This window comes from Podarcis filfolensis, assembly GCF_964270895.1.
Source record: "Podarcis filfolensis genome assembly, chromosome: 3".
NCBI lineage: Eukaryota > Metazoa > Chordata > Lepidosauria > Squamata > Lacertidae > Podarcis > Podarcis filfolensis.
The window spans coordinates 95,097,445-95,116,808 of NC_139606.1; the positions used below are offsets into that span (position 1 = coordinate 95,097,445).

The following is a 19,364-nucleotide window of genomic DNA, read 5'->3' on the forward strand; positions in this document are numbered from 1 at the left end:
CTACACACAGCTTCAAATGGGATTTGGAGCTGGTTTTCAGAATCCTCATTACAGGAGTTCCTTTGCAGCTCTAGGTAGCGTTGAATGCCTCACACTATCTTTGGAAAGCTATTCCTATTCTGTGGTTTGTCTTCCCCAGGGAATGAAAACTCTTGTTGGTACAATTGCTTCTGCATTAGCCTACATTGCAAATGGCATCAGAAGCCCGCAAATCCACATATATTCCATTTTTCCATTATTCTCAGTCTGAAGTCTATATAACCAATCATCAGCAGAGAGGAACAAATGGCAGTCTCTACAAGCAAGTTCCAATGGCATGCTTTCATGATCTAAGTTTACCATTTATTTATTTTAGAATTTCTAGTCTTTTTTGCCTTACAGCACTCAGGGAAAACAAAACATTCCCTCGAAGGAGTGCATTATAAACATAATGGACATTACTGCTCTCCCCACACACATGGAGCTGTCTTCTTAGAGTGCATAAGAACCCAGCTGGATCAGGCCAAAGTCCCATCTAGTCCACTAGCCTGTTCTCACAGTGGCCAGCCAAAGGCTTCTGGGAAGCCAGAAAACTAGTCTTGAACACCAATGCTCAGAGACATGCCACCTCAGAAAATCAGTGAGATTGTGGTTTGTAGCCATTGTGTTATGTACTGAGTTGAATAGGATCCAAACTGCAGCAGTCTGATTGGTCCTAGAACAATAGGATCCAAAAGGCAGCAGTCTGATTGGTCCTAGAACAATAAGATTCAGAATGCAGCAGTCTGATTGTTCCTAGAACAATGCAGCAGTATGATTGGTTGGCAGGAACCACCCAGTCATGCTCCAGATAGAAGTGAATCCACAACCTGATTGGCTTACAGTAGAATTCCGGAATTAGCCAATCATGTGCAGCCCATTGTGTAAATAATGTATATAAAGCAGATGCTTGAGGGGACTTTCATTCATTCCTCCTCACCACTACGAGCTGAATAAAGAGCATGAAATCACTTTGCGACTCTGAGTATATTTCACACTGATAGCCTCATCTGATGATGCGGCACATTGAGGAGCCGCCTCAGTGCAGTAGCTCTGGTCTGCTCCCCTTTGAGGTGGTTCCCCCCCATCCAATCCGCCGCCAACTCTCTCTCTCTCTCTTTCTATTTGTCTTAATTTTTATAATGCACCTTCCTATGTTCCTATAGTTGCTTTAATAGCTAATTTCAGCTGAATCGAGGACCAATATGTATAAAGGTATTCCAAATGGCTTCACATTTTGCTGTTGATTTGTAGGTGTTTTACATTATCCTTCAGTTCTTCAGCCCACAACCCGAAGCAATACGAATACAAAGGAAAAAGCAGCATGACTCTGACTGGCAAGACTGGCAGTACTTTGCAAGGGATTGCAGTACATTTGGAATGGAGAACAACGAGTCCCTAGAATATCCTGACTCTGTGAACTGCCTCCAGCTTCCTAGGTATGAACAAATAGCATTCTGTGGAGTGCAAATGCACTTGTGGAGCCAATCCAGTGCTCCTGCCAATATGTTTGCTGATCTCCCTGCTACCTTGTCCCTCTTCTTCCTGGTACACAGCAATGACTCAGTTGTCAGGAGGCCTGGAGATTTCTGCATCGGTGGAACTGCACTTTTTCACCCTGGCGCCGTTGGGCTGGCCCTCACTTAAATATAGTGCAACTACCTCACAGTACACCAGTTACACAAATTTCTACAATTTACCCCAGATTATCTAGTGGGGGACTTGTGTAAGGGAAAACTTAATGATTTGGAGTCTCAGGCAGGATTTGATCAAACAAACAAGAAAGGTTTTCTTAAATAAAGGAAGTTTAAGAGACAAAGTGGGTAAAACAAAGGATACTTCAGGTTATAATGTTATTTTAGGTAACTGTTCACCTAATAATATTTATACTAAATTTAACTGATGTTATGGACTTCTAGTCAAGCACAGCTTCTTTTAAACTTCAGTTGCTTATGTTCAGTTACTTCGCTTCAGACAGATGTTACAGGTTTTAGACTAAATGGTAAAATCTCAGCTTATTTCCAGTTATTTCACTTCAGTTCTTTCTCAGTTGTTGCACAGCTGTTGCAGATTAATACTTTGGCTCTTAAACAAGGCAGTATTTCCTGTCAGTTACACACCCCTTTGACTCCTCTACTCCTGAGCTACTCCAAGTAACAGACCCAAGGGATCACCACACCCCTCTTAACTGGTTTGGGAGTCTTTTCTTTTCATAGAAGAATCTCTCCCCTCCTGACTGGAATGAGACAGGAGAAAGATACAGACCTAAGTAGACTGTATCTTTCCAGCTTCTACTTCTCCTGACTCAGCCTCAGCATCCTAGTTAATTCCTGGCCTATTACTCTCACAGGACACCACACATAGACTCCTTTCTCTAGCTTTTGATATATTTCTCAGAGTAGATGTTTCTACCCAGAACCAACGCTCTCTCCTCTCACTCCCTATCTCCCAACCTAAAACCTGTCTCTCCAAAACCTCTCCTTTTCAACTCCCTCTCCTGGAACCCTGGTCAATCAGAAGCTGCCGTTCGTTAACCGTTTGCTGGCAGGAAAAAGAAAAAGATAACACTTTGTGACCCAACCTGCCCAGCAAAACAAACCTTTCCGTCACAATTTCCTTCTAGAGATAATTGAATGACTAAGCCTCACATTCCTATCTAGAATGGTAAAAGGTAAAGGTACCCCTGCCCGTACGGGCCAGTCTTGACAGACTCTAGGGTTGTGCGCTCATCTCACTCTAGAGGCCGGGAGCCAGCGCTGTCCGCAGACACTTCTGGGTCACGTGGCCAGCGTGATGAAGCTGCTCTGACGAACTGGCACCAGAGCAGCGCATGGAACGCCGTTTACCTTCCCACTATAAAGCGCTACCTATTTATCTACTTGCACTTAAGGGTGCTTTCGAACTGCTAGGTGGGCAGGAGCTGGGACCGAACGACGGGAGCTCACCCCACCGCTGGGATTCGAACCGCCAACCATGCAATCGGCAAGTCCTAGGCGCTGAGGTTTTACCCACAGCGCCACCCGTGTCCTATCCAGAATAGCAGCATATTAAAAGCTTGTACCCAATAGAGGGGCGTGGGTGGCGCTGTGGTCTAAACCACAGAACCTAGGGCTTGCTGATCAGAAGGTCAGTGGTTCGAATCCGCGTGAGCTTCCATTGTTTGGTCCCAGCTCCTGCCCACCTAGCAGTTCGAAAGCACGTCAAAGTGCAAGTAAATAAATAGAAACCACTCTGGCAGGAAAGTAAACGGTGTTTCCCTGCACTGCTCTGGTTCGCCAGAAGTGGCTTAGTCATGCTCGCCACATGACCTGGAAGCTGTCTGTGAACAAACGCCGGCTCCCTTGGCCTATAGAGTGAGATGAGTGTTGCAACCCCAGAGTCGTCCGTGACTGGACCTAACAGTCAGGGGTACCTTTACCTTTATACATCTCTTCTGGAGTAATCTCTAGAGGTCACATGAACACAGTTGGCAGGGCAATAGCTAGAAGAGGATGGTGCCAATCTTTTATTTCTCTGCTTCTTCCATCCCTTTTTCTCTTTCTCCCCCTCTTTCTCTTTTTCCTGTCTCCTCCTCTCTCCATTTCAGTGTCAACCCCAAGCCAGCTGCTGGGGAAGGGTTAGATTGCTCTTGCCAGAAATCTGGCCACTTGAAGAAGGCTTCTGAAATTAGGCCAAGAGGGCCATCTGGCCCAAAGGCCAAGTGTTGAATGATTCTAGTGAAAGGCATTTGTATCTAATTAAAAGATCACTATACAAATTGTTAAAAAGACCTGGCCTTTGATGAATTCTAGGAGACAAGTCAAGGTTTTGTGGATGTAAGGATGTTCTGCAGCCTGAAATAGTCTCATAGTAAGCAAGGGGAGTAACTGAGGGGTTGCAAACATTTCCTAGTTACTCTTCTTGAGCAGTTTTTGTGTACACAGGTCTAAGACTGCTAAAACTGGAAGTTTTAGAGGTTGGCAAACCTCACAAAAAAGGGGCAGAGGAGACAATATGTCTTAGACCTTCCTACACAAAAACCTGGCTTTTGAGACAAGTGTTACACAGGTCTGATGCTAACTAGGTTCTGAATTATGCCAAGAGTTGGTGCAATCAGACAGTTATGAGACTTGTAAGACTTACTGCTACACATTTGCCCTTAGCCCAGACAGTCACTGTTATGTCTGTTTAGCACGATGAAAGCTTTTATTTGGGGTTGGGGGATTTTGCGTTCAGCCATAACTGTCTAGCTGCAACCAACTCTTGGCAAAATTCAGAACCTAGTCAGCATCAGACCTGTGTAGCACTTGTCTGAAAAGACATGAGGGAATGTTCCACCAGGTGCAGTCGCTGTTTGTTTTGATGGTGTTGTTATTTTTGTTTTGTTCTTGCTGTTTCAGTCTTGGCGGCTAGGCTTTTAAAGTGTCAGCATCTTTCTCTGGGCTTTCACGATTCAACATTCTAAGGGAGGAACAAGAGGTCATTGAGGGTACAATTCATTTTCAGCAAAACATATATTTTGCATTCAGTTGAAGTCGGGCGGGGTGGGGGAGATAGCCAAATTCATTGGCTGAGCAATGAATAATGTTTTAAAAAATAATAATCAAAAAACGGGTTTATTTTTTAAAAAAACAACCACAATAACACTCCAACAGAAAAATTATTGCATCTTAGAAAAGGAATTCAAGAGCCAATGTGTGAAATGCTGCCATAAATGTTTTATAATGGAACATTGTTTTCCCTTCAATTACAAGACATAAATGATAATAGGAAGTGATTGAAGTGAGCGATGTTATGTAGGGACGATGTACAGTGAACCTAATATAAAAATACCCTCTAAAGACTTGTGTATATTCATTGTACCACAGGAAACATTACGTGGTAGTGAACAAGAAGCTACCCTGTTGTATTTTTAAAGAAGAAATTAACAGAATGTGTTACTTGCTTGTCCTAAAGATATAAATCAAACTTACTAAGGCTCCATCTGCACTATATGTTTATAACAGTATTATACCACTTTAAGAAGTCGTGGCTTTCCCCAAGGAATCCTGGGAATCTATTAAACGGTACAAAATAATAAATCCTTTGCTTTTAAAGAATTAATCAAGTAAAGGATTTATTATTTTGTACCGCTTAATAGGTATATAAATTGATTTTCACTTGTTTCTAATTGTACTTTATGGATCTTGTATATCCTGTTATGCTTTGAGGTCATGCCTGATGAAAAGCAGTATACAATAACCAAATAATTACATAATTATACTAGCTGTTTTTATTTTATTTATTATTACATCAACAGCATTACTCCATATTCCCATGGAAATGTTACTTTCAGCGTTCTCACACCAGAACCAAATCGTCGGCCAGGATACAATGACTTCTACAATACCCCAGCACTTCAGGAGTTTGTCAAAGCTTCGGCAGTAAAGATTCATCTACTTGGCCAATATCATACTGCTGTACCTTCAGTTAACTTTAGACACAGATACTATGGAGTTAACGAAATTACTGTCAGTGGGAGGTAGGCTACTCAGAGTTTGTATTGAAAATGAAGTATATTTGAGAGTAAACAACTCACTGTGGATTTATACTCATTCAAATGAGGTGAAGATGTACTTCGTAGCATTGATTTCAGATCCAAAATGGGTTTGCCTTACATCAGATAAAAATCTAACTTAACAAAATAATCTTTAACCAATTTTTATCCATCAATAATGCTTTTACATTCTGGATTTGCTAACTCTTAGAAACAGGTATGTTTGATTGAAAGCCTGATTGAAGCTTTGCTCTAGTGGTGCTTCCATTTTTTATTATGGACTCCCATATATGGCAGTTGTAATGGTCTTAATAATGAACTAAACTCTTTGTCTTAGCTGGTTTTTCCCTTTAAAAATGAGGCTTCTGTCAGCGAAAGTGTTGCATTATCTATGACTGACAACTTTATTGTATATGTTAAGTCAGAAGTCTTGTTGAAGGCATAATTACACCCTGTAAATAAAATGCAAATTAAGTAATGACTGAGTCTCCAGTGAAAGATGTGCTCTTTTTTTTACTTTGGAATTTATGTTTTAAAGAATATGTATTAAATCAGCTTTTCTTAGTGAGAAAAATGAATGTGTGGCTATAGTGTTTTGTTTTTAATTTAATGTTGCATCTCAACTGGTTTTGTGCATTCTTTTGGACTTTTAGAGAAGGCAGGATGTATATATTTTTTAAATAGATAAATTAAATAAACACAGTTTTTTTTTTCTATATTACTGTAGCATGGCAGTCTGAAATGGTATATAGTCTAATAACTTTAAAAAATAATGTGTGTGTGTCTGTCTCTGTGTATGGATTCCACTCCAAAGAACAATAAGAGCAACTCTGAAGTCGCAATAAGTAACCCCTAAAGTGTACTTTTTTCGCCCCAAGGGCTGGAGGGATCTTAAATTCAATTAAAGTCCAATGGAATGAATTACCGGTAATAGAAACTAAATGAAGCTCCTTTAACTTCAGTGGGACTTAAGCATGATTCTCTGCACTAGGCCCATGTGTTTTAATAGAGAGAGTACAAACCAGCAAAAAATAAATGCGAGTAGGAGCTGATTCACCTATGACTTCGGCATGTAGGCTTTTCCTTGTGTCAGGACCCTCATGTCCCTCTCCTGTCATGTAGAGCTGGTGAACCTGTGGACCTCACCTACCCCTACAAAAGTTTTTTGGGACCCTTGCATCTCCCAAAAGTTGTCATTAAAAATAAAAATAAAAATAAGGATGACGTTAGGCATTTTACTACTCCCCTTACCCCTGTTCAGGTGTCATAAGTAAGTTAAACATCTGGGAGGAAGGGAACTGCAATGGAGCGGAGGCAGTGGTAGCGTTGTTCGTGCTACTTCTCCATAGATATTTCCTTTAACCCTCTTGTCCTGACTAAAGAGAGTTTTGTATGTTAATTATCTGGGGCTTTTTTTTTAAAATGATATTGTAAATTTTGTTCTGGTAGCCTGGAGAACGAAAATGATATAAAATAAAATAAAAGATATGTACATATACTCCATGTCCTTTTAAGGAGTTGTGGTGTTCCAGATTGAAAGGTTAATGCTGAACAAACAGGTGTTAACTGTAATAAATAATTAGAGCCTTACATCTGCATAGTATACAATGAAAGCACATAATGCATGCTTGATCACTTAATAGTTGGTCTACATGTACTGTCAATTTACTCCCTTGTAAAGCAGCATTTACTTGACATTTATAAACGCTGAATGGAAAGAGACATGAAATGGTTACTACACTTAAAGGGCCCTTTTCTGAGATGGTTATCCTTAACAGAAGCAGGCAATTACTTTCATGATAGTGTACAAATAACAGGGAGATGCCCTCTCAAATGATACATCAATTCACTCTTCTAAATACCGTAGCTTGATTTTGTGAAAATTTCATACTGCTAAACTTTTGTTTTGTGATGACTGAATATCAAAAAAACGAATCTGATCTGTTGTACAGGTGTAATTGTTTTGGCCACGCTGATCGCTGCGACACGAGTATTAACCCATACAGATGTCTTTGCTCCAAGGAAAGCTATACAGAAGGCAACAACGTGAGTTCCTTTAAATTTCAAGTTCTCAAGTTCTCAAATCCGAATCTGAAGGCAATTAAGAGTACATCCTCCATAATGGTCTACTGATGTTTGGTTTTTAATTTTTTTAATGTGCTTTTAACTTGTTTTTGTTATGATTTTACTGTCTGGTGTTATGCTTTTTTATTGTTGTAAAAAAAACAAATAAACAAATAACTTTGTTTGCTGGAGGAGCAAATCTTGACCCTGCCAAACACAGGAAAGAATGATGAGGGATTCATTGATGTTTTAATGGTATGATCTGGCTAGTGAGACTCCAGTTCTACACCATAAAGGTTCAGTGTTGGCTACTGCTCATAGCTATTTCAGCTTCCAGTGTGCTACCAGTGTCTGTATTTCCCCCGAACTACTCTACAAGCATTAGCTTGTAAGTCACTTTGGACTGCTCTGCGCAAGATGAAGATAAAGTCTGTAGTTCAGTTACAGGTGATTGTGTGGTGAAATTGTCATATTTTTTTCTGTTGACCTCCATGGATTCTACTTGCCAGTTATTATCTTTAATATTATAGGGACCTGTGAATGTTGTATGAATGTCCTCAATGCACTTGCCAGTAGTGACTGGTGGGACTGTGTGGGTTGCATTGGGTTGCATTGTTCTTCCATTTCCCACATGTAAGTTGCTGTCACTAACCAAAAGAAAAAGGTGCAAATAGCAGGAGTTTGGTATGGTGTGGATACACTGTTGATACAGTGACAGGAGCATCAGAATGACTTCACTGCGGCACCTGCACTGCACAGAGTCTACACTGCCTTGCCCCTCCCCCTCTCAGTAAGAAGCTGTGATATGCTGCATTTGCAAGATGGAAGAGCAGTGAAGTCCCACATGTGAAGCCCTGCTGCCCACTATTGGCACTTGCAGTAGTACTTTGGCATGAGTTTTCTTATTTATGATTTACTACAAAATCCATGCACTGTGTGAGTAGACTTAATACGCACAAATGCATACAGGATCTGCATAATATTAAAAAATAAGATGACAATGCAAAATTAAGCAGATGGACTTTGAAGGCCAGACAGATTTTTCTTCAGATATTCATATCTTTGGAAGAGGTGCAAAGATATGATTGTAGAAAGTATTACACATATAAGTGAAATATGTATGCAGATTGGAGTTGCCATATCTTGAACATAAAAGAGGGCAGCCTGAGCCGCTGCCAGCCCAAGCCGGGGAAAGAGGTGTGTGTGTGCAAGGCCACTGGCACACATGTGCGCCTCTTTCCCTGGCTTGGTCTGGCAGTGGCCGCAGCATGCAGATCAGCCCAAACCCAAGCTGCCGGAGCCGGAGCCGGAGCCGGAGCCCAACCCCTCCCCCCAACCCCAGACATTTCCTTTAAAATGTAAAAATCTGCCGAGATAGGCATATTTGCCTACCGAAAGAGGACATGTCCAGATTCCCCCAGACATATGGCAACCCCAATGCAGATATCTCATTTCCGCCAGGAAATACCCAGTTATAGAACTGGTTTCTCTTTCCACTCCCTTCCACTGCATTATACTTTATACAATAATGCATTCAACACCATCCTGCAGTAACTGAATTCACCTCTGCTAGGTCCAGCTGCTGTTGCTCTCGTTTCTTTTTCAATCCTAGAGAGAAGAATACAGTGGTACCTCAGGTTAAGTACTTAATTCGTTCTGGAGATCCGTTCTTAACCTGAAACTGTTCTTAACCTGAAGCACCACTTTAGCTAATGGGGCCTCCTGCTGCTGCCGCACGATTTCTGTTCTCATCCTGAAGCAAAGTTCTTAACCCGAGGTACTATTTCTGGGTTAGCGGAATATGTAACCTGAAGCATATGTAACTCAAGGTACCACTGTATTGCTGCATGCTCACCACATATTTAAAACCATCTTCCCCCTGCTCAAAGGATTCTGAGAACTGTGGTTTAACCCTCACAGAGCTACAATTCCCAGGATCCTTCACATACTACTGTTGTCAGTATTCTTGGGGTGTATATGCAGCCTGTATGCAGTAGGATACAGAAAGCTGCCTTATACCAGATTAGACCATTTCCCCTCTAGTCCAGTATTGTCTTTCCTGACAGACAGTGGCTGACCAGAGTCTTATGTAGAGATCTCTCACACCACCTGCTGCCTGATTCTTTTCAGTGGTGCTACCAGGGATTGAACCTGAGATCTCCTGCATGCAAATTGAGCTCTATGATTGAGCTACAGTCCTCCTTGTTCTGCCAGCTGTATTGAAGGACAAGGCAGTTTGTTTTCACCATGAAGAATGCATTTACAAAGTGTTCCAAGAAACAGAAAATTATAAAATCACAATCTCTGATAGAATGCTCAGAGCAACATGCGATAGAGGGATAAAAAATATTATCAGTTATCTACAGCTTAAAACATAAGGATGACAATAAAACCACTAGAGCATAGAAACAGCAACAAGGTAAAACCCAGATTTCCATCGGCAAAAAGCTTGGGCAAATAATGTTCTAAATTGCCAGTGGAAGCTGTATGGGGAAGTTGCAAAATGTTCTCAGATTTGTGTATGTATTTAAAATAAAGTAGACTTTTACAGAATACTGCACTTTGCCTACCTATATACTTCATATTCCAAATATCCTAAATAAAAAAATAGACACGATTTGTGCAATTTGTAGTAAACAGTCCTATAGGAAACCAGTTTTGTAGTAACCTTACTTTAGCTCATGAGTTGGCTGAAGGTTTTCCAATTCAATGTTGTTTTTTTCCTTGCCAAAAAAGCCCTGTGCTCACAGCGGCATGTGACTCTCTGCAGCTACCTACTGGAATGGAAGCGATGCCACATAATATTGCATTGTGTAGGATGTGAAGTGCCATAGCTCAGTGGTGGATCGAAATCCCAGTCTCAATCCCTGCCATCTCCTGGTAGAGCTGAGTCAGGTTCCTTGCTTGAGACCCTGCTGACCTCCTACCAGCCAAAACTAAGCTAGATGGACCAGTAGTTTAACTCAATATAAGGCAGCACCCTGTGTTTTCATATTCCTATTTTTCTGTATTCTCATTTGATGCCTTGGGAGTGACAACATCAAATTGTATCACACCATTCTCAATGTATTCCTGGTAGCATGTAGAGAAACTCATAGGATGTGGGGCTTTCGTTTTTAGTTATAAAAGCAAGCAACGCCCCCCTGCAAACAACAACAACAAAACAGCCCACAATTGTTCACCTCATCAGTTAACCAAGGTAAGCATCCACCCTAAATTTCTCCCTCACACAGAAGCAGCAGAAAACCAGTGCCTCTTGCATGGGAGGAATTTTCAGGATATGCGGGAAAATGGGGAGAGGTTTGGCTCTGCCTTAATGAGTTGAGTATTGCAGTGCATTTGACATTAAGTCTGCCTTGCCAAATTGTCAGAGAAAACAGTAGGGTATCAGAAGGGATGGATTTGCTCAGTTGAGTGGAATACATGCCACTTTCTGGTATTTAGCGTGGAGGAATGGGGAAAGCAACAGTGGAAAGTGCAGAAAATAATCATAACATTATTCATATTTTTTTTTGTTTTTATCCCCTTCCCTTGTTGGATTCACTTTCTACTTTGGAAGAAACTTTTTACCTGCAAGCATAATAGATTGGTTTCCTAGCCAGAAACCATCTTACTCAAAAACACATTGCAATGCTTTTTATATTGCTTAATTGAAATAAAATATGAAGGGGTTTTAGTACAAACTTGTTGTTTTCTACTGGAAACAGAAGCAATGTCCTGTTGTTGTTGCTGCTGTTCTTCTTTTTTCTTTTCTATAAAGAGCTGGATATATTCCAAAAAGGGGAAAAAATGCCTCAATTTCACTGAGTCCTGCTAGCCATTAAAATAATGCTCAATAAACACTGGCTTTTGTGGATTACATTGCAGTCAATTTGGCAAGCGATGGCAAAGTTAAACCTTGATAATGTTCCAGTTCTTGACATTGGAAGGTATGAAAAGGAATATTTTTTACTGACTTTGCCAAACATTAGAGAAGTAAAGGGTTGAGGGCACAGACGTAGTGTCCCAGCAGAACCTTGTTCATACTCTTTCTGCCACAGGAACCTTTGAAGCTGCTTTCAGTCAGAGCACTTCAACGAAGCCCGTGGCAAACACAGAAATATTGTTTGATTTCTTTCTTTCTGTTTTCCCCCTTTGCGTTTTCTTCCTCTTACCCCTCCCCCCTTTTTGTTTTGTTTTATAGGATTTTCTAATGTAAACGATCAAAAGAAAAGGCATATGGAGAATAAAATAACCAAAAAAAGAATATATTGTGTTTATATTATTAATAGCATAGCACCATCAAACTGCCTGCCTGTTTGCAAGTAAGCAGGCACCTGCCCCAAGGACCTTACAGTGTAAAGTAAGCTAGCGAGGAGAGAAGAAAGGGAGATCATGATTGATTCTGTAATGGCAGAACCATGTGGACAAGTATACCAGATACTATGTGTCAGGACCTTCTGTACTGCCCACTCCTGTATATAAAAATTACGTAGTAGATCTGTATTGTGCATGATTTTAAGCTGTCACTAGATGTCTAGCTTGCCTAAGTGGTCAGTAGTGGGTAAGCTAAGCTCCAGCTGGTTCACTTGCTACAGCCATTCCCAGACCAGCATAGCCTGGCATCAGTAACCCATGCTCTGATAAACCCATGTTTTAACTACTGTAATGTGTTCTACATGGGGCCACCCTTGGAGATAGGAAAGAAACTGCAGCTGGTACAGAATGCAGCTGCCCATATATTAAGCGGGAAAGTACACTGGGGTCATGTGCCACCATCCGTAAGATACTGCACTGGCTGCCTGTGCACTGCCAGGCCCAAGTCAAGGCATTGCTCCTCATGTACAAAGCCTCCATTTCATCCTCCTCCTTACTTTATAGCGAAAACTCTTTTGTAGCATGGAAACATCCCCTTTTAAGCTTGATAAACAACATAGCCATCTCTCATTTTTAGACTTTATCACACATTGTGGCTTGCTTTTAGCAACCTGAACAAATATGAAGCTCACACTGTTCCAGTGGATTTGTAAGAGGGCATTTAACAGCATAATTAGACCAAAGTTTCTGAAAAAGGAGTGAAAAGCTTGCAGGTGTACAGGCAGAAAAGTTGGGGGGGATATCACAAGATGTTGGCTTCAGCATGTTTTGTATTTGTGCTCAAAAGACTGATTAAAAGCATTTGCTAAAAATCAGATTGATTCACCAACTTATTTTAAAAGTTGAACCTCTGCAGTTGAAATGATGGTCTATCACAAAAAGGAAGTAAGTCTTTTAAAAATACAAGTTGACACTGTCCTTTTAATTAGAATGAGTATTGTGAAATGGTACTTTGTGGGGATTAATTATAAATATTTGATAGGATCTGGAATTCGCCAAGCACTCTGGCAGGACTTGTGATACCATGTGAAAACAAACTAAATGAATGGTGCAAATGCCCTATCAGAATTTTTGGTGGGTCAATGTTTGTGTTGTTTCAGTAGGTTTCCCAATTTTAATTAGTTTGCACACTCTGTGACTCTAATTATACTTATCAAGGCTGCAATCCTATGTCTGGTAGTAAGCCCTATTGAAATTTAATGCAACTTATTTCTGACTAGACATGTACTTTATAGGATTGCACTGAAGTATCCTTCTTTAATAGTCAAGTATGGTAAATTGTATATTTTCATGTATACCGTACTGTCAGTTTCTTCTAACAAAGAATTAAAACAAAATGTATTTCACTCAACTTAAAATATTGGGTGATATTTTAGTCAGTTTTCTTACTGCAGTTTTGGTGGTGTTTGGTGCTAGCTAGCTTAACATTTTGCAATCTTACACTACTTCTACATTGTTGCCCCTGAACAGCATTCAAACATCTAAGAGAGGTTACCTCCAAAGTTTGAAAACTGACAGATTTGTCTCAGTGATTAAATACAATCAAAATGCTTAGGGTACATTGTTTAAATAAACCCTTTAAAGTCCCTGCATCTTTGTTCTTCTGTCATTTTTCCACTGCTGCGGGGATAGATAATAATAGATCAGGCTCCGGAGGATTGAGTGGACAAGACCAATAGTGGGTCCAGTGGTCAAGAAGGCAGTTTCTGCATGTGCTGTAGAGGGAAGTGAGAGGCAGATGGGGCTCATCAACCTGGGAAGGCAGCCCATCTAAGAGAAGGAAAACTCTCTCTCTAAACCTCCGCTGCCTCGTGGGATATCTTCAGTAGAAGAAAAGGCTCAGACCTCCACCCTATGGAACATATTGCATAACAACTTGCATTTCTTTCACATGCACCGATATGTTAATACAGTACTTTTATAAGTAAATAAAAATAAGTTTGATGGGGAAAGTTGCAATCTGCTTCATTTTAATATTACACACACACACACACACACACACACACAATAGCACCTTTCAGTGCTTGCTTTATCTCTTTTCTATAGTCTTGGGACAGATGATGTAGGTTTAAGAGAGAGAGAGATGAGATATACACTTGGTAGAGAGAATGATAGGTTAGACACTTTCATAAGCTTGTTTTCTTCAAATTCACTTTTACCTATGATATAGAACTGCTGAAAACTAGCTTTAAAAAATAGTAATAGCAAAATCCATCTAACATCTTCAAAGACTAACTTAACACCAGTTTAATATTTATGCAGCAAACTGTGAGAATATTTCACCCTAACTTGATTTTTTCCCCTTTAAATTTATAGCGTATCTTGGGACAGGTTACTATGGATTTTAAAATGAAATTCCACTTAATTTTGCCTTCATTCACAACAACCTTAACCAGAACATCAGAAGAAGCATATATATTCTGCATGAATGAAAATGAAATGTCCTCAAATTGATTCCCCTGACTAGTTTTGACACACAGCAACGGGGTGGGTGGGAAAGCTATCTGGATGAAGCTGGAAATTTTACAAGCTGGAAAATTCTGAATAACTTTCTCAAGATGCCTGGTAGTGATGGGTTTGTCCATGAACTCATCCTTGGCAAACAGATTTAATTTCACAGGCCATAGATCTTAGATTTCTAAAATAATTTGTGGAAAGTATTTGTTGAAATAGCAAGGTGCTGTCTCGAATATCCTAAGACAGATGCCTAGACAACCTGGTAATACACAGAATTGTGAAGGAGCCATTGTATTATCAAAAAAACTTGGTTGTTATCCCACAGGAATACAATTTATTTTGCTGAGCTGATGAAAATCCATATGAGATTTTAGTTTCAAATAGCCAATTAAAATTGAAGTTGTCAGAGTTATCTCAAAAAGAGCAAGCTGGAATAGTGACAGCAAATTAAACAGGCTCCTATTTAGGTTAGTAAGAAGTACGGTGACCAAGAGGATTTGGTAGCTTTCTGTGTTGCTGAACTGACTCTGGTTCAGTGGCTCAATGTAGAGATCCCTCTAGCCTTTTTAAAATGGGCTCCTGATGAAGAAGAGAGGGAACAGTTGTGCCCTAAGGGTGTTACTCTTCACATGGTTACTGCCTCCATGCTGGAGGAAGCAATTTAAAAATCTCAATATAACAATGGCAACAACAGGAACTAATCCAATCAGTATTTCAAAATGCTATGCAAACAAATATAAATGTTTTCACAAGACATCTAAACTGAAGCAGCAAGGTGGCTTGGTGGTCTCTCTGCTGAGGGTCTTCATGCAACCATGGCACATTATTGAGAAGATTCTGTACTGATGGTCACACATCATTTTTTCTGAAAATACAGGGCCTCAAGAAGATATTTGTTTATAATGGAGCTTAAAATCTGAAGGAGGCCAGTTGCTAATGACAGTTCCTGGACTATTTGAAGACAGAATAGTTTTGTTGACACTGTCCTCACCTCATAAAAGCCACCACTGAGGGTGGGGGGGGGGAGAGACTTTGGTTATGCACATTAGTGCTGATTCTATGAACAACAAAAATCTCAAGCTCTGGTTCAAGGATCAAGGGTTGTCTAGTCCAAGCTTTGTCTAGCCTTGAAGCTGAAGCTGGAAAGTACAGGAAGACATGGTTTAAGAATAGCAAAGCTCAATGAATAATTTGTAGAGGACAATTTATTTGAATAATTTAGCCTCCCTTTCTGAATGATGGAAGGATCATTACAGGGCATTATACTCTTCCTACTTGTCTGGTTTTAGCAAAGCACCAAAAGTTAGTGAATGTGACCTCTAATATAACCACAGGGACTTCTAATAGATAAATATTTCTACAGTCTTAATATTAACAGTTGTTCTGTAGATCAAACTGGAAATTTATTTTACTGTTAATAATATTAATATTATAATCAATTTATAAGTTTCCCAGTATCTAAACTCCAACTAGAGTGTTATACTAATAGTGATATACTTTGCAGCTGAAGCTTTTGTTTATAAAAGAAATCTAAACAACTAGTGTGAAATGTTTTAGTGTCAATCCATCAGTCAATATAAGCACCAATAAAACAATATAAATCATACATTCATAATATGAGGCAACATCCATGATGTGAGAGGGGTTACCAGAGATACCAGCAAACACAAATTCAGCTTGATTTCAAATTAAACATCTGAATCTCCACAGCAATTTATACTGATGTTATACAACTCATTTCCCCTGATTATTATTATTATTAGCAGCCAGTGTATAGAGAGCCACTTTGTGCATTATAAAGCTATTGTTGTCACTCAAAAGAAAACAGAAAACATTGCTGCGTAGTATACCTGCTTGCTTTTGTGAAACAAAGGTTTCAGAACGTGATCTCATGGGTCTCTCTATAAGGGCAGGCCAACAGATGAGTGATGTCTTCCACCTGAGGTAGACTACAAATACAATGTCTATCTGTGTACAGGACCTTGTTGTAGTGGCCATCCAAGACTGCAGTGGGCATCACTTGGAAACCCAGCTTAATACAGACATTTCTTAAGGAAGTTTGATCAGATAACTAGCTCTAAAATACTCTGTTTTCAAGAGTGAATACCAAAGGGAAGTGCTGGTTTTTGTAATCAGTTGCAGCTCCTTTCTGGATTCTGTCAGCTGACTTTAGCAGCATTGTGGCCTCCAATCTCATACAATGCAATCAGAGATTAGGCTAAACATGCATAATGCATCTAGAACTTTCCTTGGGCAACTCCCATGCACTCTTGTGTTTCAGGCAGCAATATGATCTACGCATTAGTTCAGGAGGTGTGGATCCAGGTCAGTTTGTACCAGAATCTGCAAAGATTGAATTCCTCAAGCATCCTTATGGAGTTGCACAAATTGCAACAGCTGTGTGTATAGGCTCCACATGGAGGCACTGGGGGGGGGGAGTAAGGGCTTCCATTTGTGCAAATGGGCTTTCCCCTCTCTCTTCCCAATGTTGCGCAACATTGAATTCCACCCAACATTCATATAATTTTTAGTTCTTCATTGACTGCAAATTCACTTGCAGGCTTGCAGGCTCCTGTGAATGATTTACTGTATTTTTTGTGTATAAGACTATATTTCCCCCAAATTTTTTGAAGTTTAAAATAAGAAGTCATCTTATACACGGATACTGCATAGTGCATTTTCTTAATATCTTAATTTAGGTTTTAAAAAATATAGGGGTCGTCTTATACATGGGGGCGTCCACAGTATGTGGGGGGTGGAGAATGTCAACTCTAAATGAAGGCAAAAGGCATGCGATTCTGAAAAAAAGCCATGATGCAGCAAGCATGGTCTGCATGTGGGAATAAGTTTCTTTGTATGGACTATGTCATCTGAAAGCACAAAAAAACCTCCGACTTGGAGGTTTCTGCATCATATATGATCCACAGGTTCAGATTGGTTAGTGCTTCCACCTATGACATTGTTGAACAAAGCGAGTGTATGGAATAATTCCAAAAATCCAATACCTGACCAGTGATGTTGACCTGACCATCAGCTGGTATGAGAAACACTGAGGAGTCAGGCATTTCCATGAAAAGCTTCATATGTTGTCCTCTGGATCAGAGCCAAATGCTAAAGTTGATAGATCATTTTTCTAGGGAGTGAGTACCATCAAATTCAGTGGGTTTTACTTCTGAGTATACAGGGCTGTCTTAAGCATATACAACGCCAGGGTGCAAAGGTCTGCCACTCCCCCCCAGGTTGCCCAGTCCCAGGCACGCAGGAGGGCAGAGTCAGCTGGCTGCCTCAGAGTCTCGCTGACTCGGTCGCCCCTGAACTCGTGGCGCAGAGTCACCTGCAGCAGAAGAGCCCGCCGCGGCGCTCCTACCAAAGGGCGGGCTCTTCCCCGGATGCAACCCTCAGGCCCTGGACTCTTGGCTTGGCGCCCCTGGTAGCCCAGTGCCCAGGTGTCCCGCACCCCTAGTGCCTATGGGTAAGACGGCCCTGTGAGTACACATGCTTAGGGTTGCACTGTAAATTTTGTAGGAGTGTCTTGAGTGGCGTATTGTGCATGTCTTCTCCTCTGTTGTATCTTTTTAAAAATTGCAGCACACAACACAGAACACACAGTGACGGTATATACACTTGTACCTATGTAGACATTTTGAACCATAATCTCTTTATTATTCTCCATTTGTTCCAGTGCGATCACTGTTGGCCACTGTACAATGACAAGCCTTTTCATCCTGGAGATCAAGTTCATGCTTATAATTGCAAGCCTTGTCAATGTTACGGCCATGCAATAAGCTGTCACTACAACAGGACAATGGATTCTTTTCCTAATGAACACTATAGAGGAGGTGGCGGAGTCTGTGATAACTGTCAACATAACACTACAGGTAATTAACAGAACAGAATATATCCATGGTGGTTGGCTCTTGCAGTCATTCCAAAGCATCATTACATCTGAGGTTGAATTGTAAAGAAATTTCCATGCTACATATCAGACCAGGAAAATGAGATTGGTTTGCACTATCTGCATGTATTATAGAATCAAGCAAACTTTATATAAAATAAAGTTCCAAAGCTGTTTGGTTCACATGGGTGGAAAAGGGGATATGATCACACCTCACATAAACCACACAGTGGGGGATATTCAGCTAACCAGTTGCACCAGCAGAAGCCCTTGCGAGGATTCCTGCTAGCACAATGGGGGTGTGCCATCCCCAAATCTACACTGGAGATTTGCGGGAACCTCCAGAACAGATTTAGGGGGCATGAGGGTAGAGGAAAGTTTATTTTGCTCAAGGAACAACCCTGTGCTGATGAAACCTTAGCCTTAGCAGTATGTTTAATACAAGCCAACGTGTGTATCAGGCTGGGTGCATGATTCCCCTGATGCCTGTGATCTTCCCACCACATTAGCACACTTTACATGTAATGTAATGCAGCAGGGAAGAGTGGTAGCTCACAGGTAGGACACATGTGATGCTTATCAAAAGTCCTGGGTTCAATCCCCAGTAGGTAGGCCTGGAAAAAAACTCCTGCCTGATCACCTGGCAGGGGAGACACCTTGATCATGAAAACCTGGAGAGCTCTTGCCCATCAGGTCATGAATAAACAGGAACAAGAGCAGCTGATGGAGTGGTGCAATATCTTTATTTATTGTCCTTTTATTGTCCTACACTTCCTCCTAAAAGGGAGCTCTGCACAGCTAACAACATAAAATAATATAACAATTTATAAACAATTTAAAACAACCATTAGTCAGCCATCATAAAACTTCATATAACTCTGGCTAGGCACCTAGCATCCATTATCATTATCAAATGTTTCAAGATCTTGTGCTTACATAAGAGCCAATGTGCCTCAAAAACTATTTTGCCCTCACATTGAGACTGCTGTTTTAGCCAGGGAATCAACTGTACAACATAGTACCTGGTGTACCAACAGAATCTACAGTCTTTCAGGGCCA

General features: G+C 40.6%; 1 protein-coding gene across 7 annotated transcripts in view; it reads left to right on the forward strand.

Moving 5' to 3' along the window:
* The window catches only part of USH2A (usherin), a 432,455-nt gene that overhangs the window by 42,099 nt on the left and 370,992 nt on the right, over positions 1 to 19,364 (forward strand). For all 7 annotated transcript variants that reach the window (XR_014545784.1, XM_083604668.1, XM_083604669.1 and 4 more), the window contains 4 exons: positions 1,273 to 1,457; positions 5,297 to 5,518; positions 7,486 to 7,579; positions 18,093 to 18,288. Coding sequence is in view for 6 of the 7 variants with exons in the window: in XM_083604668.1 (XP_083460794.1) it covers positions 1,273 to 1,457; positions 5,297 to 5,518; positions 7,486 to 7,579; positions 18,093 to 18,288 (697 nt within the window). In the remaining variant the exon portion in view is untranslated. The remainder of the gene's footprint in view (positions 1 to 1,272; positions 1,458 to 5,296; positions 5,519 to 7,485; positions 7,580 to 18,092; positions 18,289 to 19,364) is intronic.